Source organism: Rhincodon typus, chromosome 16, assembly GCF_021869965.1.
Source record: "Rhincodon typus isolate 14 chromosome 16, sRhiTyp1.1, whole genome shotgun sequence".
In the NCBI taxonomy this organism is placed as follows: domain Eukaryota; kingdom Metazoa; phylum Chordata; class Chondrichthyes; order Orectolobiformes; family Rhincodontidae; genus Rhincodon; species Rhincodon typus.
This window is the reverse complement of record NC_063347.1, coordinates 17,745,092-17,764,359: the sequence shown is the minus strand read 5'-3', so window position 1 is coordinate 17,764,359 and position 19,268 is coordinate 17,745,092. Positions and strand designations below refer to the sequence as shown.

General features: G+C 40.3%; 1 protein-coding gene across 1 annotated transcript in view; it reads left to right on the top strand.

Moving 5' to 3' along the window:
* The first annotated feature begins 7,308 nt into the window (after positions 1 to 7,308).
* stab1 (stabilin 1) overlaps positions 7,309 to 19,268 on the top strand; it is a 216,208-nt gene continuing 204,248 nt past the window's right edge. The window contains exons 1-4 of the mRNA XM_048606708.1: positions 7,309 to 7,556; positions 7,848 to 8,019; positions 13,118 to 13,251; positions 18,207 to 18,325. Of these exons, the coding sequence (XP_048462665.1) occupies positions 7,555 to 7,556; positions 7,848 to 8,019; positions 13,118 to 13,251; positions 18,207 to 18,325 (427 nt within the window). The 5' untranslated portion in view covers positions 7,309 to 7,554. The remainder of the gene's footprint in view (positions 7,557 to 7,847; positions 8,020 to 13,117; positions 13,252 to 18,206; positions 18,326 to 19,268) is intronic.

Genomic DNA, 19,268 nt, shown 5'->3' with positions numbered 1-19,268 from the left:
TTCTGTGTAACAATTAATGAGCTCATTTATTGTTTTTGTTAATTCAAGAATCATAGAATCCCTACGGTATGGAATCAGGACATTTGGCCCATCGAGTCTGCACTGACCCTCCAAAGAGCATCCCACCCAGACCCCCTCCTTACTCTATCCCTGTAACCCTGCATTTCCCATGGCTAATCCACCTAGACTACACATCCCTGGACACGACTGGCAATTTATCATGGCCAATTCACCTAGCCTGCACATCTTTGGACTGTGGGAGGAAACCGGAGCACCCAGCAGAAACCCACACAGACAGTCACCCGAGGCTGGAATTGAATCCAGGTCCTTAGCACTATGATACAGCAGTGCTAACCACTGAACCACTGTGCTGCCCCAAGAAAGCCTGGTTAAATTGGTTTCTTTTAAAACATAAGTTCATTTGGGTCTGCGAGAAAGGTATCCACAAAGCAGAGGATCTTTGTTAAATTAACCTTGTTGCTACCAACCAAGGGGATGGATGAATAACAAAGGGGAACCAATTCATTGCTCCTCAACTGGGAGCTTAAAAGCTTGGGGTACCCCATCTGAAATTGAACCTCACCATGGCTTGATTTGAACACTTTCATCTCCCAATATGTGAATTAATCATGGAAGTGTGAGTAAAACAAGCTATTCAAATTGCTTAACACCTCAATGAGTTCAGTACCTTGGTGTCAATATGGTAATTATAATGCATCTGGTTTTATATATTCCATATGGGTTGTCTGGGCTTCTCCTCTACTGCATTTATCGGGCCATTTTGACATACAGGTGAAAGAAAAAGTGAAAAAAGTCCCGGCCTTTGTCAGTGAAATTATACATATAATGAGAAGACTTCCAATTTTACAATTTTTGAGAAATTGTAAATGGAAAAGTTAAAAGAACCGAATGTTCAAGTCTCCTGCCTGTTTAAACTGTGCCATTGCTGTTTTTTTAAATGGAGTGTGTAAGCACTTACTGTCCCCTGACTGCTATTGCAATTTCCATTTCCATTTTGCTGGCTTCTGAGCAGGCCATCTGAAGAGGGCTGTCAGTTTATTGAAATATTGAAATGAGTATCCAATTATGTCAACAGGACCCTGGTGCCATCTTTGCCATGCATATTCTGCCACTTTTTGAACAACCAAATCATGCTTTTCCATCATTCACTCACCCTGCCACACTATGCAATATCCACACACACTCTTTCTCTCTCACTCACACACACACACATACACACAGACTTCCCCTTGCTGGCATGTCATCTTGTGGAAGAGGTAAGACAAAGAGTAGATAAAACTCCACACTTACAAGGAGAAAAACAGATTTTTGATGTCGTGAAACCAGTCCAGGAGGTTTCATCAAAACCACGTCTTATCGTTAATTAAACTTCAATGTAATGTGACCTTGCCCCAGTCTGGGGTCAATCCAGGTCAGAAGTCTCCAGCCTAGCAGCTGGTTTGACCAAAGACAACCTCAGAGGTGAGTTCATCTTCATTTTAGTGAAGCTCGGAAGTGATGGGATACTTACCGGGCTCCACAAACCCAGAATGGACAGTTATCACTCTGGCTGACCCATCCCACACCACACCCAACCCCATCAGAATTGCCTCTTTTAGCCTTGGGACCAACAGGACTGTATGATTATTCAGCAGCCTTCAATCCCTCAGTCCCTTCCAAATGGATTGGGCCTCCTTGCAGAAGGGAATCATATCCAACCCTCCCAAGATCCTGGTGCCAGAATTGATTTCTTTAGCTTCAATATTAAATTAATAGCAATGTTTGGAGTTCATTAACTCAAACTGCAAATCAACTTGCTATTAGGAAGACATATTATTCAGTCTTAATAATGGATCTGTATGAATTAAGTTTAAACATATAAGAATTGGACAGCTGAGAAGATTTTTTCTCTGCCAATTTTAATTGTAACCATTAAGGGAAGTGATCTCACTCAGTAATGCACAGCTGTTTCATTATTAGAGTTATTTTCAGGGTGGGGAGAGACAATCTGGTTTGTTTTATTGAACTATTTAGTCTCCTCTGACATCATGTGAATACTCTGTTGCCCTCTAGTGGCACCACCATGATGATTACTTTTCATCTCGCAGGTGCCGGCGAAATCAGGCAAGCTATCAAATATTAATAATTAAAAGTGTATATTTGAAAGAGTAGACTGCATCAGCTGAAAAAAACATTAGGATAGTTGAAAATTTATTTTCCGAATTCCCAAATGATAGAAATGAGTGACATTAGGAAACATGTTAAATTTATGTTAAGGATGAAAATTTATTCTTTCACAAATTCTTGTGAAGATTAGACAAAGAGGAGGAGGAGGAGGGGCTCAAAGGCAGTATCAAAGCTGGCTTGAATGTGTAATGTAAATAGATAAACATTATAATATTTATTTAAATTAATATTGTATATTAACATCTGGGTAATTAAGCACCTTAGTTCATAAGAAAACACGAAATAGGAGCAGGATTAGGCTATCTGGTCCATCAGGCCTGCTCTGCCATTCAATAAAATCCTAGTTGATCTTTTCATGGTCTCAGCTCCACGTACCCGCCTGGTCACCTTAACCCTTAATTCTCTTACTGTTCAAAAATTTATTTATCTTTGCCTCAAAAACATTCAATGAGGTATCCTCAATTGCTTCAGTGGGCAGGGAATTCCACAGATTCGATCTTCATTAGGGACACTGCAATGCATCAGCTGAGCATTGGCTAAACACATCAGACTCTGACATCTGGCAACCAAAGGAAAGCATGCCTTTGAAAGAGTAACACATGTCAACAATTGGTTAGGTTTAATACATCTATTTGATGTATTATATAAAATAATGGATTGGTAGGGGATCATTATAAAGACAACAATCGTATCTTGTCTTCAGATGGTAATAAAACTCTTCAAATACCATTTTCTTAGCCCGTGACATCACCTGAATCTGCGAAGAAAATATATTCTTCTATTAATTTACAGCAATGCTTTGTTTCTCAATATAATGTACACTGCTTATACAATGGCACACATCACTGAAATGAAACAGTGTAAGTAAATTGTTTTTAATAACTGATGACTTTTAGAATGTGTGTGGATGTTAATTGGCATGATTTGCACTCACTTACTGATAACTTCTTTACATTTAGCTTTCTAATATTTTTATCTCTATCTTCACTGAAATGTTGAACTCACATATGGAAACAAAAAAGCATAGATAAGAGTGCGGGTAGGCCATTCAACCCCTCGAGCCTGTTTCGCCATTCAATATGGTCATTACTGATTATTGAGCTCACTACTCTAATCCTACCTTCCCCCCATATCCTTTTATCCCATTAACCACAAGAGCTACATCTATTTCCATCATGAAAACACACAATGTTTTGACCTTAACCACTTTCTAGTGAATTAAAAGAGTATATTTGAAAGAATAGACTACATGAGCTGAAACAACATTAAGATAGTCGAAAATTTATCTTTGGAATTCCCAAATGTTAAAGATGAGTGATATCAATGGTAATGAATTCCACAGGCTCACCACTCTCTGGGTGAAGAAATTTCTCCTCATTTTAGCTCTAAAAGGTTTACCCTGTATCCTTAAACTATAACCCCTGTTTCTTGACTCCTCCACCATTGGAACATCCTTCTTGCATCTAATCTGTCTAGTTCTGTTATAATTTTATAAGTTTCTATGAGATCCCCAACATTCTTCTAATTGCAGTGAATACAATCCTAACTGACTCAATCTCTCCCCATATGTTGATCTTGCCATCCCAGGGATTAATTTGGTAAACCTTTGCTGCACCCCCTCTATAGCAAGAACATCCTTCCATAGGTAAGACGACCAAACATGCCCACAATATTCCAAATGTGGCCTCACCAATACCAATACCAATTCCATCAAGGCATCCTTGTTCCTGTACTCAGGTCCTCTAACTATGTAGGCCAATGTACAGTTTGTCTTCTTTACATCCTGCTGCACTTGTTGCAGTGACTGATGCTTGAGAGCACCCAGGTCTCATTGAACATTCCCCTCTCTCAATTTACAGCCATTCAAATAATAATCTGCTTTCCTATTTTTGCTACAAAGTGTATAACCTTACACTTATCCACATTATCTCTGTGCAGCTTGTGCAAATCATACTGCAACATCTCTTCATCCTCCTCACAGCTCACCCTTACACCCAACTTTCTGCATCTACAAATTTTGAGATATTACATTTAGTTTCCTCACCTAAATCAATGACATACATTGTGAATAGTTGGGGTCCTGGTACCAATCCCTGTGGAACCCCACTAGTCACTGCCTGCTGTTCAGAAAAAGACTCATTTGTTACTAAGACAACACAGTGTGGAGCTGAAGGAACACAGCAGGCCAGGAAGCATCACAGAAGCAGGAAAGTTGACGTTTCGGATTGGGACCCTCATTTATTACTGCTCCTTGTTTCCTGTCTGCTAACCAATTTTCTATCTATCTCAATGCGCTACCTCCAGTAACAAAATACTTCTTAGATAGACAAAGGACTTCCTTGTCCAGTTAGTTTTTAAATTTGGGAAGTAAAAGGATCATTTTGCTAATTTGTATTCCCTGTACTGACTGAGCCTTAGCCACAAGAGTGCAAATCAGAATTTCCAGTAAGTTCTTCCAGTGATCTGTTCTAGGAGAATACATCTGTAAAGGTTCTTATTTGTGGGTAAATACATGAGGGGATGGGCACTAATTGCTGAAGATGTTTCTGTAAGTGGGCTCTGCAATTTTTATTGAATGTCATCCATTAACAAAAATACTATTTTCAGATCTGGGATCTTAAAAGTTTCTACCAACGCATTTCTTTACAAGAGTATGATGAGTAAAGATTTGTGAATTGCACAGAGAAAGACATTTCAGAACAATGGATGACATTCAAAAAATACACAGCCACTTAGCCACTAGCTTATAAATGGTAAATGTATTTTTTTTCCTGAAAAATGGCAAGTAAATATATTGGTGTCAAAATTGTAAAATAGCTAAACAATTAAAATTATGTCATTGAGTTCAGCAGGAAGCAAGATTGGGTGTGCCAGATGGGCAAACTGTTAGCATTGTTTGGCTGTAGAGCAGCATTTTGAAGGAAATCATTAGGAGTTTAAATAGGTTGATTAGAACAAAAAGGATTTATTGATACCTTGTGGAAAATTAATGGAATAACGTCTGAAGTCTTTGTACTGACCCAGACACTTCATAGAAAAAGTAAGAGGAATTAAGTAAAAACTTGCAGTTATGCTGCACCTTTCATGGCTTCAGGATATCCCAAATCCTTTAAAACCAATTAAATATTTATAGCACAGCAACAGGAAACATGGTCCAAACTGATCAATGCCCATGGTGATGCTACACACCAACATCTTTCTTTTTATCTAAGTCCATCAATGTGTCCCTTCTCCTAAACGCATCAATTCTATTCACTTCAATTACTTCTTGGGACAGAATGTTCCACATCCTACTCTATGTTCCCTTTAATTTATCATGCTGTTGAATGGACCTTTAACATCTGCATGTGGCACCAACTCTGGGAAGAGCATCTGATAGATGTTTGCAAAAATCCCAAAGGGCCGTGCAACTAAGAGGGAATATTCGTTCTAATTATTTTCCACACAAAGAATGTCCTCCTGAATTCAAGGTGCTTTTGAAGTGTTGTCAGTGCTGTAATGTAGGAAATGTGGCAGCCAATTTAAACATAACAAGGTCCTCCAAATAGCAATGTATTAACAACTAGATAATCTATTGATTGAGGTATAAATACAGTCAACTTACCCAAGAGAAAGCCTTGCTTTCATCAAATTAGTACTATGAGCAAATGGATCCTCAATTTAATAACAAAGGATGGCTCTTTCAATAATGCAGCACCCCCTCAGATTAGACAGTAGCCTAGATATCATGCTTAAGTGTCTAGAATGAGACTTTAAGTCACAACCTTCTGATTCCAAAGACAGAAAATGACAAGGAAATCCAAAAGACTTTAAAAAAAAGACAAACAAAGGAGGTTAATTCGATGAACAGTGGTGAGAATTTTGTAGTGAAATTCCAAGACCAGGAACAAAATTCATCAGTTGAAATCATTATGGAGGAATTGGTGGGCCTGAAAAGTTAGTTATCTTAAAAGATAACAGAGGGAGATGACTATAAATGCAGCCAAACTTGACCTAAATGTGATTGAGAGGGTATTTCATGCTTCAAGTAGTTGACTTATGAAAAACTGCTGTCTAATACATTGAATCTGGCTCGGGTTGGCATAGTTACTTAACCCACTAAATGTACACAAAGTTGGCATAACTGTTTAGCCCATTGAATGGCGTACTGGGTTGGCATAACTACCTCAGACATTGAATGGGGATTGTGTTGGCATAGCTACATAGCACTTTGAATAAAGAAATTGAAAAGGAAATCGAAATGGCACAGCTTGGCTGGCATTGCATGGCACCTGGTGCATTGAATGGGGTTCTGGTTGAGAATAGACTGTCACAGTGAATATGAATTTAGTCGGACTACACTATCATTTAAAACAGCGATGGAAACTCAGTTGAAATTGTAAAAAGTATAACTTGTGGTTCAACATGTAGCTGAATAAGATGCGCGTAGCCAGGAGGGAAACGAACATTTGTCCAAATGATTTTGGATGTGGATGTATTTTGAATACCCTCGAATTGTAATATTTTATATACTTCAAATCAAGGCAGCCACCAAAAGCAGAATCTCAACGCTCAGACCAAGGACCACAAAGAACTAACTGTGCCAATTATTAATGGACAGAGAGACGAAGGCAAATTACAGAGACGAGATCAAAAATACTTTATAATCGAAACTGCATCCAGTGACTAAAATTGCAGAAGTACGCCCGTTAGGAATGTTTTATGGACCCAAATATCGGGATGTTTGTAACCAGCTACTTCCCGTGAGAGACAACAAGTTAAAAAAAAGCTAACGGTTGCAAATATCAGCCCTTCTTTGACCAGAAAATTTCATTAAGCCCTGAGTCATTGCAGGAGACCGAAAAATGTGCAAACGCCGTGTTTTTTCTGTTCGTGCTTTCATGAAGGAAATGGGACCTGGAATGTATTGCGGGGCTAACCACAATGTGAACATTAAACGGCGAGGGCTTTGACTGAACCTGTCTCTACGTGAGATTTCTTACTCAGAAAAGTTTGTTTTCCTCTATGTTTTGGTGGTGGGGAGTTGGAATGAAAGCGCCCTCTTCTCTGATATGTAAGATATGAAGGGACGGTCCGGAAGCTTTTGTGACTTTTGTGTGTGTGTGTTTTTTTTTCCTTTCTCTGCTTTGGACTGAACTGTCTGCAGAGTGCAGGGTTAGAGGACACAAATCTGCAGTGAACTACTGGCAGTGCCCGGGAGACGACTGAACCGAGCGGAAACATCCCGGGCCACCCCCCTTCCAAAACCTGGGATATTATTATTATTTTCAATGTCAGTGTAGAAACCGGCGGATTTCCGAACATCTGTCCCGCTCTGATACGGCAGGAGGAAATCTGCAATGTTCCTGTTTTCTGGACCACTTTTAAATGTAAATACTTGGGTCCTTATGCATTTCTACATCAAACAGAAGTAAATCGTTCCAAATGCATTGATTCTTATCCACGTGATGTTTTTGCCCCCTCCAAAACAACTCTGAGCCTAGCTACAGGGCTGTCGCTTTAATTCCCATCCTCATGTCCACTTGCAGCTGGGAACTGGTCGAGGCGCGCAGCAGATGAGCGTGTTCCCACCGACCCCTCCCCTCCCCAATCCATTTGTTGTTTCAATCGGCCAGTGTGTTTTCTGGATCCACTCAGCTCTCCTCCACTGTGACCTCTAGGATCGCCGAGCAAGGAGAAGCAAGAAGGGAGAACAACGAAAAAAAAGCTCGCCGATCTGAGCTGACGAATGCTGAAGCAATGGAAAGTGTCAGTTTGTGGCGTTTTGCAGCGCTGGGGCTGTTACTGTTGCTCACTCAGTGCCCTCAGTCTATAACAGCCCAGAACGGAAAGGTAAGGAGCCTGGGTTACAGTGACAGTGATATAGCATTGTATGTGTGCCTATCCTATCCTACTAGGTTCGTCCTGTCTGTTCGTTTTCTTATTTTGGGGAAGTCGTCATTCCCTATTCCCCCTCCCCTTTCCCCTTCGCAGGGGCAGATTTCCCTCGGGTTGGAAATGGGTTAAGGAATTTCATTTTCATACATTCTGTTGAGTTCTTCCTGCGGAAATAAGGTAGTGGTATTGTCACTGGGCTTGAAATTTAGACGCGTGTCCTGTCGGACAGGGGTTCAACTCCCATCATCCCATTTCAATGTGATTAATAATCTGGAATTAAAAGCTAATCTAAATCATTGTGTCAGCAGCACGTCTAGTTTACTAAAGCCCTTTAGGGAAGGTAATTGGCCATCCCTACCCAGTCTAGCCTCCATGTGACTCCAGACCCACAACGATGTGGTTGACTCTCAACTGCCCTTTGAAATGGCCCTAGAAAGCTGATCAATTCAAGAACAATTGAATTCAAAGCTAAAGGCAGTGTGGGATGGACATGACTGATGGCCATGTCTATGGCACCCACATGGCGTGTAGGAATAAAGGAGAAAAATAACAAGAGTGGAAGTAAATGCTGCAGGAACTGTTGTGAGATTTCAGACTCATTGCCCTGGCATGACTAGAGATCAGAAGCTCTTGTTGCTGGGTTGCTTTGAAATAGATCCTCGTAACTGAAGAATGGAGAAGGGCAACAAATCAAAGATTGCACCAAGGAGGTGAAACCTAGATGCCTACAGTTGTTTTTGTTTGCTTCTTGCATCAATATGCATATTGTAGCATCTTGTTTTCTTCAGTGTGCATGTTGAAATCGAGCCTTTAACTGAATTCAAATGCAGGAGGGTAAGAATTGGGTGGGGTGGATTTAGTTGCCATGGTCGTGTGTGGGATAAGGACTTCCATTCTGATATTTTTCTTTAAAAATTACAAAAAAATTGATACTCCAAGTTTTAGTAACCAATGCCTCTGTAACAGAAAGTACCAAAAACATACATCTAAAATCATGACTTCTAATAAGCTTTTTAATTCCTTCTATGCATTATTTTTCAGCGTTAGATTAATACATGACTGTACATCCCTGCCAGTGCTATATTAGCACACTGTTTCAGTGCTGTGTCTGGAATATGAGGATAGTATGAAGTATCACACTAAACATGACACACAATGAAAATGAAACCCACAAGTGTCTGGTTCACTTTTTAGAATTTTTTGGCAGCCCATCCAAAAATACAGGCTGATTGCTTTATTTGGCTGGGTTATAATTCTTATAATGATGGTTTACACTTGTTAGCTCTTACCTCCATTCATCCAAATTTCTCGTGTTTTACCTTCACTCTGAAAGGTGCTTTCTCAATATCTGCCATTTTCATTCTTTATGGTAATGAGCACTACATTTATTCTACTTCATTTTATTTACAAAAGTCATAAGGCATGTGGATATTAAACAAATGTGATATGGACATTGAAATAACTTTCATGTTTCATTATGAATTGTGCTTTCCACCAGTGATATCACATAAAGGTAAAGCTGCCATGGTTCTACTGGACTGTGGGGCTGCTCTTGTATTAGAGGGAGTTGACTGGTGGTGGTTTAACCTGAGGGTCATCATGCTTGAGGTGAGGGGAAGAGTTGAGAAGGACAGTCCTTCATGGAAACAACAGCCAGCACAGGAATTGCAGCCTTGCTGTTGGCATTGCTCTGCATAGCAAACCAGCTAACCAACCCCCTGATAAATATTGGATATCTGAGTGAGAACACATGCTTTTGGCTGATGGAAATGTAGATACTTGGGATAAAGAGAAAAGACTTCTTGTAGACCTATGATTCCACCAGTGCCATAGAGTCATACAGCACAGAAGTAGCCCCTACGGCCCACCTCTTCCATGCCAACCAAGTATCCCAAACTGCGTTAGTCCCATTGCCTGCATTTGGCCCATATCGTTCTAAATCTTTCCTATCCATTTACTTGTCCAAATATCATTTAAATGTTGTAACTGTACTCATCTCTACCACTTCGTCTGGCAGTTTCAAATAAGAATCATCCTCTGTGTGAAGAAGTTGCCCTTCAGGTCCCTTTTAAATCTTGCCCCTTTCACCTTAAACATATGCCCTTTAGTTTTGGACTCCCTTAACCCCTCCCTTGGCTATTCACCTTATCTATGCTCCTCAGGATTTTATAAATCTCTATAAGGTCACCTTTCAGCCACCTATGCTCCAGGGGGAAAAGTCCCAGCCTATCCAGCCTCTTCTCCTCCAGTCTTGGTAACATCATTATACATCTTTATTGCAACCTTTCCAGTTTAATAACATCCTTCCTGTCGCGGAGTGATCAGAATTGTACGCAGTACTCCAAATGTGGCCTTACCAATGTCTTGTACAGCCATAACATGACATCCCAGCTCCTGTACTCAATGTTCTGACCAATGAAGAAAAGCGGCCAAATGCCAACTTCACCGCCCTGTCTATCTGTGATGCCACTTTCAAGGAACTATGTACCTGTACCCCTAGATCTCTCTGTTCGACAACACTCTCCAGACTCCTATTTTTAACTGTGTAAGTCCTGCCATGGTTTGTCTTACCAAACTGCAACAGGTCGCATTTATTAAATTAAAACTCCATCTGCCATTCCTCGGCCCACTGGCCGAGTTCATCACGATCCAGCTGTGCTTTTAGGTAACCTTTTTCACTGTTCACTATACAACCAATTTTTGTGTCATCTGCAAACTTATTAATCAAGCCTCTTATATTCTCATCCAAATTGTTTATATAAGTGACAAATAAAAGTGGACCCAGCACCACACCATGTGGCACATTGCTGATAACAGGCCTGTAGTTTAAACAACAACCCTCTACCATCACCATCCTCTCCTACCATCAAGTCAATTCTGTATCCAATTGGTTAGCTCTCCCTGGATCTCATGTGATCTAACGTACTAACCATTCTACAGTGTGAAACCTTGTCTAAGGCATTGCTAAAGTCCATGTAGACAATGTCTACCACTCTGCCTTTATCTATCTTCTTGGTCACCTCTTCAAAAACTTGATTAAGTTTTTGAGACACGATTTTCCATGCACAAAATTGTGCTTACTATCCCAAATCAGTCATGCCTTTCCAATTGTCTCTTAGAATCCACTCCAACAACTTACCCACCACTGACGTCAGGCTCACTGGTCTGTAGTTCCCTTGCTTTTTCTTGCAGCTTTTCTTAAATAATGGCACAACATTAGCCACCCTCCAGTCTTTTGGCATGTCACCCATGGCTACTGATGATACAAATATCGTTGCTAGGAGCCCTGCAATTTCTTCCATTGCTCCCCACATTGTCCTGGGATACACTTGATTAGGTCCTGGGGACTTATTTACCTTTATGCATTTTAAGACCCCCAGCAACTTCTCTTCTGTTATGTGGACTCTTTTCAAGACATCACTATTTACTTCCCCGTGTGCCCTCGCTTCCATGTTTTTCTCCACAATAAATACTGACGTGAAATATTCATTTAGGATCTCACCCATTTCCTGTGGTTCCACGCATAGGTGGCTTCATTGATCTGTAAGGGGCCCTATTCTCTCTCTAGTTACTCTTTTGCCCTTAATATACTTTGTAGAATCTCCTTGGATTAACCTTAACCTTATCTGCCAAAGCTAGCTTATGTCCCCTTTTTGCTGTCCTGATTTTCCTCTTAAGTGTACTCATGTACCCCCATACTCCTCAAGGGATTCACTTGATCCCAGCTGTCTGACCTACCTGAAATATGCCTCTTTCTTTTTCTTGACCAGAGCCTCAATATCTGTAGTCTTCTGGTATTCCCTACTCCTGCCAACCTAGCCCTTCACACTCGCAGGAACATGTTGTCCCTGAACTCTTGTTATCTCACTTTTGAAAGCATCCCACTTGCCAGATCTCCATTTACCTGTGAACAGCCTCCCCCAGTCAACTTTTGAAAGCTCCTGTCTAATACCATCAAAATTGGCCTTGCCCCAGTTTAGAAGTTTAACTAGTGCACCAGGCCTATCCTTTTTCATAACTACTTTAAAACTAATTGGCTTGTGGTCACTGGTCCCAGAGTGCTCCTGCACTAACATCTCAGTCACTTGCCCTTGCCTTATTAAGAGGAGGTCAAATTTTGCCCCTTGTCTAATAGGGCCGTCTACATATTGATTGAGAAAGTTTTCTTGACACATTTAACAAATTCCTCCCCATCCAAGCCATTAACTCTGTGGCAGTCCCAGTCTATGTTTGGAGAGTTAAAATCCCCTACTATTACAACCCTGAATACTTACACCTATTTGTGATCTTTCTACATATTTGCTCCTCAATTTCGTGTTGACTACTGGGGGGCCTATTGTACAATCCCATCAAACTAATCATCCCCTTTTTATTTCTCAGTACCAATGAATTGACCAAGTATGGATCATTTTGGACTTTCAAATTCTTTTTGAAAATATTTTTTGTTGATTGATCATTTCAGTATAATGCACAGTGACAAAAGGAATGCAATTTAGACTGCAGTCAGCTCTGATATAATGTGATAGTTCTGTTCTTGTGTGAACCTGCGTTATAGGAAAACTGTGCAATAACAGCGCCATTTAAAGTAATGGGGACGGAATTGTGTTATAGCCAATACAGGTTGGGAAAGTTCGCATTCTACAAATGTCGTTCTATAATTCTTCAATCACGTTAAAACCAATGCGTGTTGAAGAAATAGGCGCTATATCAGAACCGACTGTACTGAGTTCAAACGTGTTCTTTCCATAAAATACAATGGGTTTGCAGGCAAATTAATACATTAACATTGATATGATTCCTGGCATTATAGTTGAGAGCAAGGTATTAACTGTGACCATCTTTGGTTCAGACCCTGGTGCGTTCCTGAGTTGCACAATGAATCCCATTTTTATCCCCAATATGTTAAATGGAAATGACAATCAAATAGATTTAATAAGGGGCACGGAACTCATCTGTCAGTTTACAACCAAAGAGATGAAGCTGAAAATTGTCCTTGATCTGGCTGACGTAAACGTTTTGTACCTGTTCTCTTCCTGTTTTTCAACAATCTTAGAAACGTCAAAAATGCAATGAACAGATAAAGCTGACAACAGCCACGGCCTGTACCTCCTGTGCAATAAGCCAAAATCTCTTGTGTCCTCGAGGCTTCCAGAAGATCACTCAAGACTTCGGGATCAGAGACTGCAGGTAGTTTCCATGAAAGACAACACCTCAAGTTCAATTAAACCACTTGGCACTAAATGATTACAGAGGATATACTACAGAAAGTAATTCCATGGTTATAGCAATACTGTAACACTCATAAGTATAATCTGATTACTGTGTGTACTTCAATTTTATAGCATCTTGGTGAGATTGAACCTGGATTATTATTTTCAGTTTTGATCCCCTTACCTAAGGAGGGATGTACTCAGTGCAGGAAGTGTTTACCAGGCTAATTCCTGGGAGGCTGGACTGAGCTAAGAGGTGAGGTTGAGGAGGCTGAGCTTGTATTTTCTAGAATGAACAAGAGGTGATCTCATTGAAACTTAAAGGATTCTTCAACGAATACACAGGGTAGATGCAGAAAGGATGTTTCCTTTGGCGTGTGTCTAGAACCAAGGAATACAGTCTCAGAGTAAGGGGAAATCCATTTGGGACTGACTTGATGAGGAATTTGTTCACTCAGAGGGTTGTGAATCTTTGGAATTCTCAACTCAACAAGGCTGTGGAAGCTCAGTCATTGAAAATGTTCAAGTCAGTAGTTGATAAATTTCTAGATACTAATGATGATATCATGGGATAGGGGGATAGTATGAGAAAATGGCATTAAGATGGTTGGTTAGCCATGATGTAGAATGGTGGAGCAGGTTTGAGGGGCTGAATGGCCTACTCCTGCTTCTATGTTCCTAATTTCCTACATAGCCTAATTTAACAAGTTTGTGCTGATGATGCAGAGCCAGATTTGTAGTTCGCATGGTGTCATGACCTTGGATCAGAACCTCAAAATTACTATAAACATTTTCAACATGCAATTCCAAAATATGGTTTATAAAAGAGGACTGATACAGCAAAAAATAGCTGCAGATGTAAATTAGGTGTCTGCCTGGAAAGAGAGAGAGAGAAAGAGAGAGAGTGGGTGTCCCTTGGAATGTCACACCTGAAAATGTGAAGGGAACTTCAAACAGGGAACACCATAGTCCCACAGAAGAGAGACAGCTGCTGGTGGTTTAACTTGAGGTCACCGTGCCTCAAGCAAGGGGTGAGGCTGAGAAGGAGAGTCCTTCGTGGTTACATCACTTGATGTGGGAATTAAACCCATGCTGTCAGCATCACTATGCATTGTAAACCAGCCATCCAGCCAACTGAGCTAACGAACCAGCCAAACCACAAGCTTTCAAAGGGGCAAGAGGCAAGTCTAAAAAGACTGGGACTGTAATCTCTTCTAACTACAAAGGTAATGAGAAATTGGACAACCTCCAGTTCAACAGTCAACCACTTTAGCGGAATATGTCCCAAACTACAGGCACATTTTGTCTTTTCTGTTTGAAGAGGTCAGCCGAGGGGGTGGGTGAATAAAAAAGGTGAGACAGGTCATCCCTCCTGATCCAGGAGCTTAACATTTTGGGGTATCTTGTCTGGAATTGTAACAAATCAAGGAACTTTACCAGGGCACTAAGTTTAACAGTAGGTTTGAAAAACAGGATGTGTATGATTTTTAAGCTGCATTGTTAAATGGTAATTTTAGGACCACAAGGAAGCCAAACTGCTGAAAAATGTGTGGATAATTTGTGATTAAATTTGCATTTAAATGAGGTGCCTTGGCAGAATTCCTAATTTTTCAGTGATGCATCATCTTTGTGTCTTGTTGGTTGCCTTCGTAATGTTAAGATTTAACGTAGAAATTATTATTTTGGAGTAGTTGTGACAATTGTTATTTAATTTGCATTTTCAATTGTAATGTGGTACAATTTGCTTCATGTCTAAGCCTGCTATCTCTGGGATTTATTTATCCATAAAAACGTCTCTTTATTACTCCCGTTTGCTGTTGCCGTTTGAAACACGGTAAATGTTGAGGAAGAGAGATAACAAGGTGTAGAGCTGGATGAACACAGCAGGCCAAGCAGCTGCCTAGCAGGCCTAGACCCAATGTTGAGGAAGGCTGGTTCTTGGGATGCTTCACAGAACTGCAATGCTTGGATAAGGAAGCATCCATGATGAGGAACAAATGCAGCGTGCAACACTTGAGAGATTCTTCCTTTGCACTGCCACTATACTGAAATTTGTGCTTTTGGACCTTATTTGTATCTCCCAATATGTCCCAGGAGAGCGGTCTTTGCCAAAAAACCTAAGTGCTGGAGAAACAGAATTCATGTTTTGAGTCCAATATGATGCTTGTTCAAATGCATTGGGACTCAAAATATTAACTTTATTCCTCCCTTCGCAGGTGCTCTCAGAATGTCTCCAACATTTTCTGTCTTTAATTCAGATTTCCAGCATTCACCGTATTTTACTTTGGTTTTAGAGTTGTCTTTACCTCTTATGCTTCATAAGAAAACTGATGCCAGAGTTCTGCAATTGGCTACAGGATGGATTCTAGAACAGGGTGAACACTATCTACATCAGTGCCTGAAGCTTACACAGTAGTGGATGCTGCCAAACTACCAAAGGGACACTTTCTTGATCAGCCAGTCTACACTGCGCAAATATAACAAGGTTAGGATTTTACCAGCCAATTGAAAATGGGCTGCGAGATTTGAGGGACATGTGAGTGGTGAAAGGAATCAGGAAGGATGCCCACTATCTATACACCATCATGGGGTATTCCAAAAGGTGGGAATGGCAGAAGCTCAGCCATATCATCAAAACTCACCTTCAAGCTCTGAGACCTAGGACTCTGCTACTCCCTGTGCAACTGGACTCTTGACTTCCTGACCTGCAGACCACAATCAGTGAGGATAAGCGACACTTCCTCCATAATAATCCTCAACACTGCTGCACCACAAAGCTGCATACTCAGTCCCTTACTATATTCCTTATACACTTGCAACTGTGTGGCCTAATCCAGCTCTAACTCCATTTACAAATTTGCTGATGACACCACTGTAGTGGGTCAGACCTCAAACAACGATGAGATGGCGTACAGGAAAGAGATAGAGAGCTTAGTGGCATGCTGTAAAGACAACAATCTCTCCCTCAAACTCAGCAAAATGAAGGAGCTGATCATCAACTTCAGGAAACAGAGTGGAGGACATGTCCCTCTCTGTATCAATGGTGCTGAGGTGGAGGTGGTCAAGAGCTTCAAGTTCCTAGGAGTAAATATCACCATCAATTTATCCTGGTCTATCCATGTCGATGTTACAGTCAAGAAAGCATACCAATGCCTCTACTTCCTCAGGAGACTAAGGAAACAATGACTGTTACCAATTTTTATACTCTATCTGGATGCATCACAGGTAACTGCTCTGCCCAAGACTGCAAGAAATCACAGAGTTGTGAACGCAGCCTAGTCCATCAGGAAAACTAGCCTTCCATCCTCGGAAAAGCAGCCAACATAATCAAAGACCCCTCCTGCCCTTGTTATACTTTCTTCCATTAGGAAGAAGATACGAATGTTTGAAAACATGGACCAATAGAGTCAAGAACAGCTTCTTCCCCGCTGAAGTCAGACTTATGAACAGACTTCTCATGTATAAGAGTTGATCTTTCCCTGCACCTGTAGCTGTAACACTATATTCTGCATTCTGTCCTATTACCTTGATGTACTTATGTAAGCTATGATTTGTCTGGTTAGCACGCAAAACAATACTTTACACTGTATATCAGTACATATGACAATAATAAATCAAATCAAATCTCCAAATCAGATGGTGAATGTTCACTGTTGTCAGGAAAGTTCTGGCCCAAGTGATAAATGTTACATTTTCATAGAGCAACATTTTCATGATTTCCCTGTGGAAGTAAAGCATTACCTTTCACCAGGTGAAAGTCCTTCAAGTGCAAATCTTCCCAAATGGTACCCTGTGAACACCATCAATCCCATGATTTCAGATAATATCTGATTACAAAAACATTGTTAAGCAGGTCTGTGGCTGTCATACAAGAAACTGTCAAAGTGGTGTCAATATTCAGAAATCTAGGGATTTCTATACATAGTCCTGCTAGCCTGGGAAAAGGGATTCACTAATTCAATGTGCAGGCTCTCCACAACTTTCTTAGGGAAGTTAAGAAAGATATATATATGTAGTCCACAACAGGATGCTTTTATATATATGTATATATTTACATATTTATACACACATGCATCAAAATAAATCATTTTTTTGGTGTTGATTTCCTGTGTTCTGCATATTATTTTAGACTTGCAAAGATGTCGCTATGACAACATGTGCAACCTTCAGCAGGGAACCCTGAGCAAGCTAACTTGTCTAGGATTTCAGGACTCGACACAAATTTTGATACTTTAGAGAAGAGGAAGATGGTAATAGACATCTGACCAGGTCATTTTCAGGTGCTAATAGTGAAAGTTTATGTTACATTAGCAGAGGTTTGTACTTTAGAGGAATAGTTGGCAGTGAGGTAATCACATCATAGAATTTTACAGTACAAAAGGAGTCTGTTCAGCCCATCATGTCTATACTGGCTGCTGAAAGAGCTACCCAGCCAGTCCCATTCTCCAGCTTTTTCTCCATAGCCATCTACATTCATCACTTTCAAATATTTATCCAGTTCTCTTTTGTAAACCTCTTATGGAAACTGCCTCTATCGCTCTCGCAGGCAATGCATTCCAAATCCTACCAACTCTCTTGAGTAAAGAAGTTTCTCCTCATCTCACTGTCAGCTCTCCTAGATTGTTGGTAAATAAAGGTAAGGGGGAGACTTCCATTCGCTATCACATTATGGGAAAAAAAGTGATATTATCCTCAAAGTAAAAAATATTCTTCACAAACTTTTCAGTGTTAAAACTGTAAAGGGATGAATTAAGATCAAATTTGATTGAAAATCACTTTTTATTCTGAAACGTTAGAGTCTATCACGTGTACAGCTTATGAAAGCATACCGACACAATTTTCCTGTTCAGCAAAATACGATGAAATGTGTGTAATATTCTTTCTGCACAGTATTTTAACGATATTATGTTTATGATATATTTACATTTAAAGTTTTACTGTGGATCTGGGTGGAGAACAGCTGATTCGACAAGTTGGTTGCAGACACCTGTGCACAAAAATGGCCACAGTATTCGAATGTTGTGCAGGATTCTGGAGTCAGGACTGCCTAGGTGAGTAATGATTTTGTAAGCGAGAGAGACTAACCTACTACAGTGCTTTCTGGGTTGCAAATTATGTTACAACTTTTTATTTGCATATACCGTAACTGGTAAATTTAATCTCTTGTCCCACTTGATAAGAGCTGTTTTTTGATAATATTGGTGTTTTGTTTTCGGTAATATTAATTAAATTGAGCTAAGTTGCAAGTTCAATGTTCTTGAATTATTTCATAAAGTAAATTGGGTTTTTAGAAACAAATCAAATGCTAATTGCGTACAAATGGTATAAATCAATATACAGCTTACAGCTCTGTGTTGGTCATATTCTGTCATTATATACATTGACATTCCTAAGGCTGACCTGCTTGCACTGAAGATCCAGTAGCATAGCATTTGTGTTATTGGACTAGTAATCCAGAAACCTGGACTAATTAGCTGGGCACGCAGGTTCAAATCCAACCATGGCAACTGAGGAATTTAAACTCTGTTAATTAAATAAATCTGGAGTTAGAAACTTTGTATTAGGGATGGTGACTTTGGAAACTACTGATTGTTGTCTGGTTCACAAAAAGGGAAGGATATCTGCTGTCCTTGTCTGGCCAACATGTGACATCAGATTTATAGTGGTGTGGCTGATTCTGAACTCTCCTCTGCCAGTTGTATCGAATCACTATGAAAAATTATAGCAAGAATATGATTGAGTGGGCCCTGTGCACTAACTCAGGGACACAAAGGCACACCCATTTCACTGACTGTGCAGAGTCCTCCTCACTTACACCTGGGGATCAGTGCCAAAATTGGGAGAGCAGTCCTAAAGAATTAAAATAGTCATGGTGACAGATTTATACCTAGCTAGCAAAATCCTGGACTCCTTTATCATCTCTAGTATTTTCTGTCCCATCGGAAGAAATACACACGAGAGATGGTGGCACAGTCAGCAGGAAGTCGTCCAGGG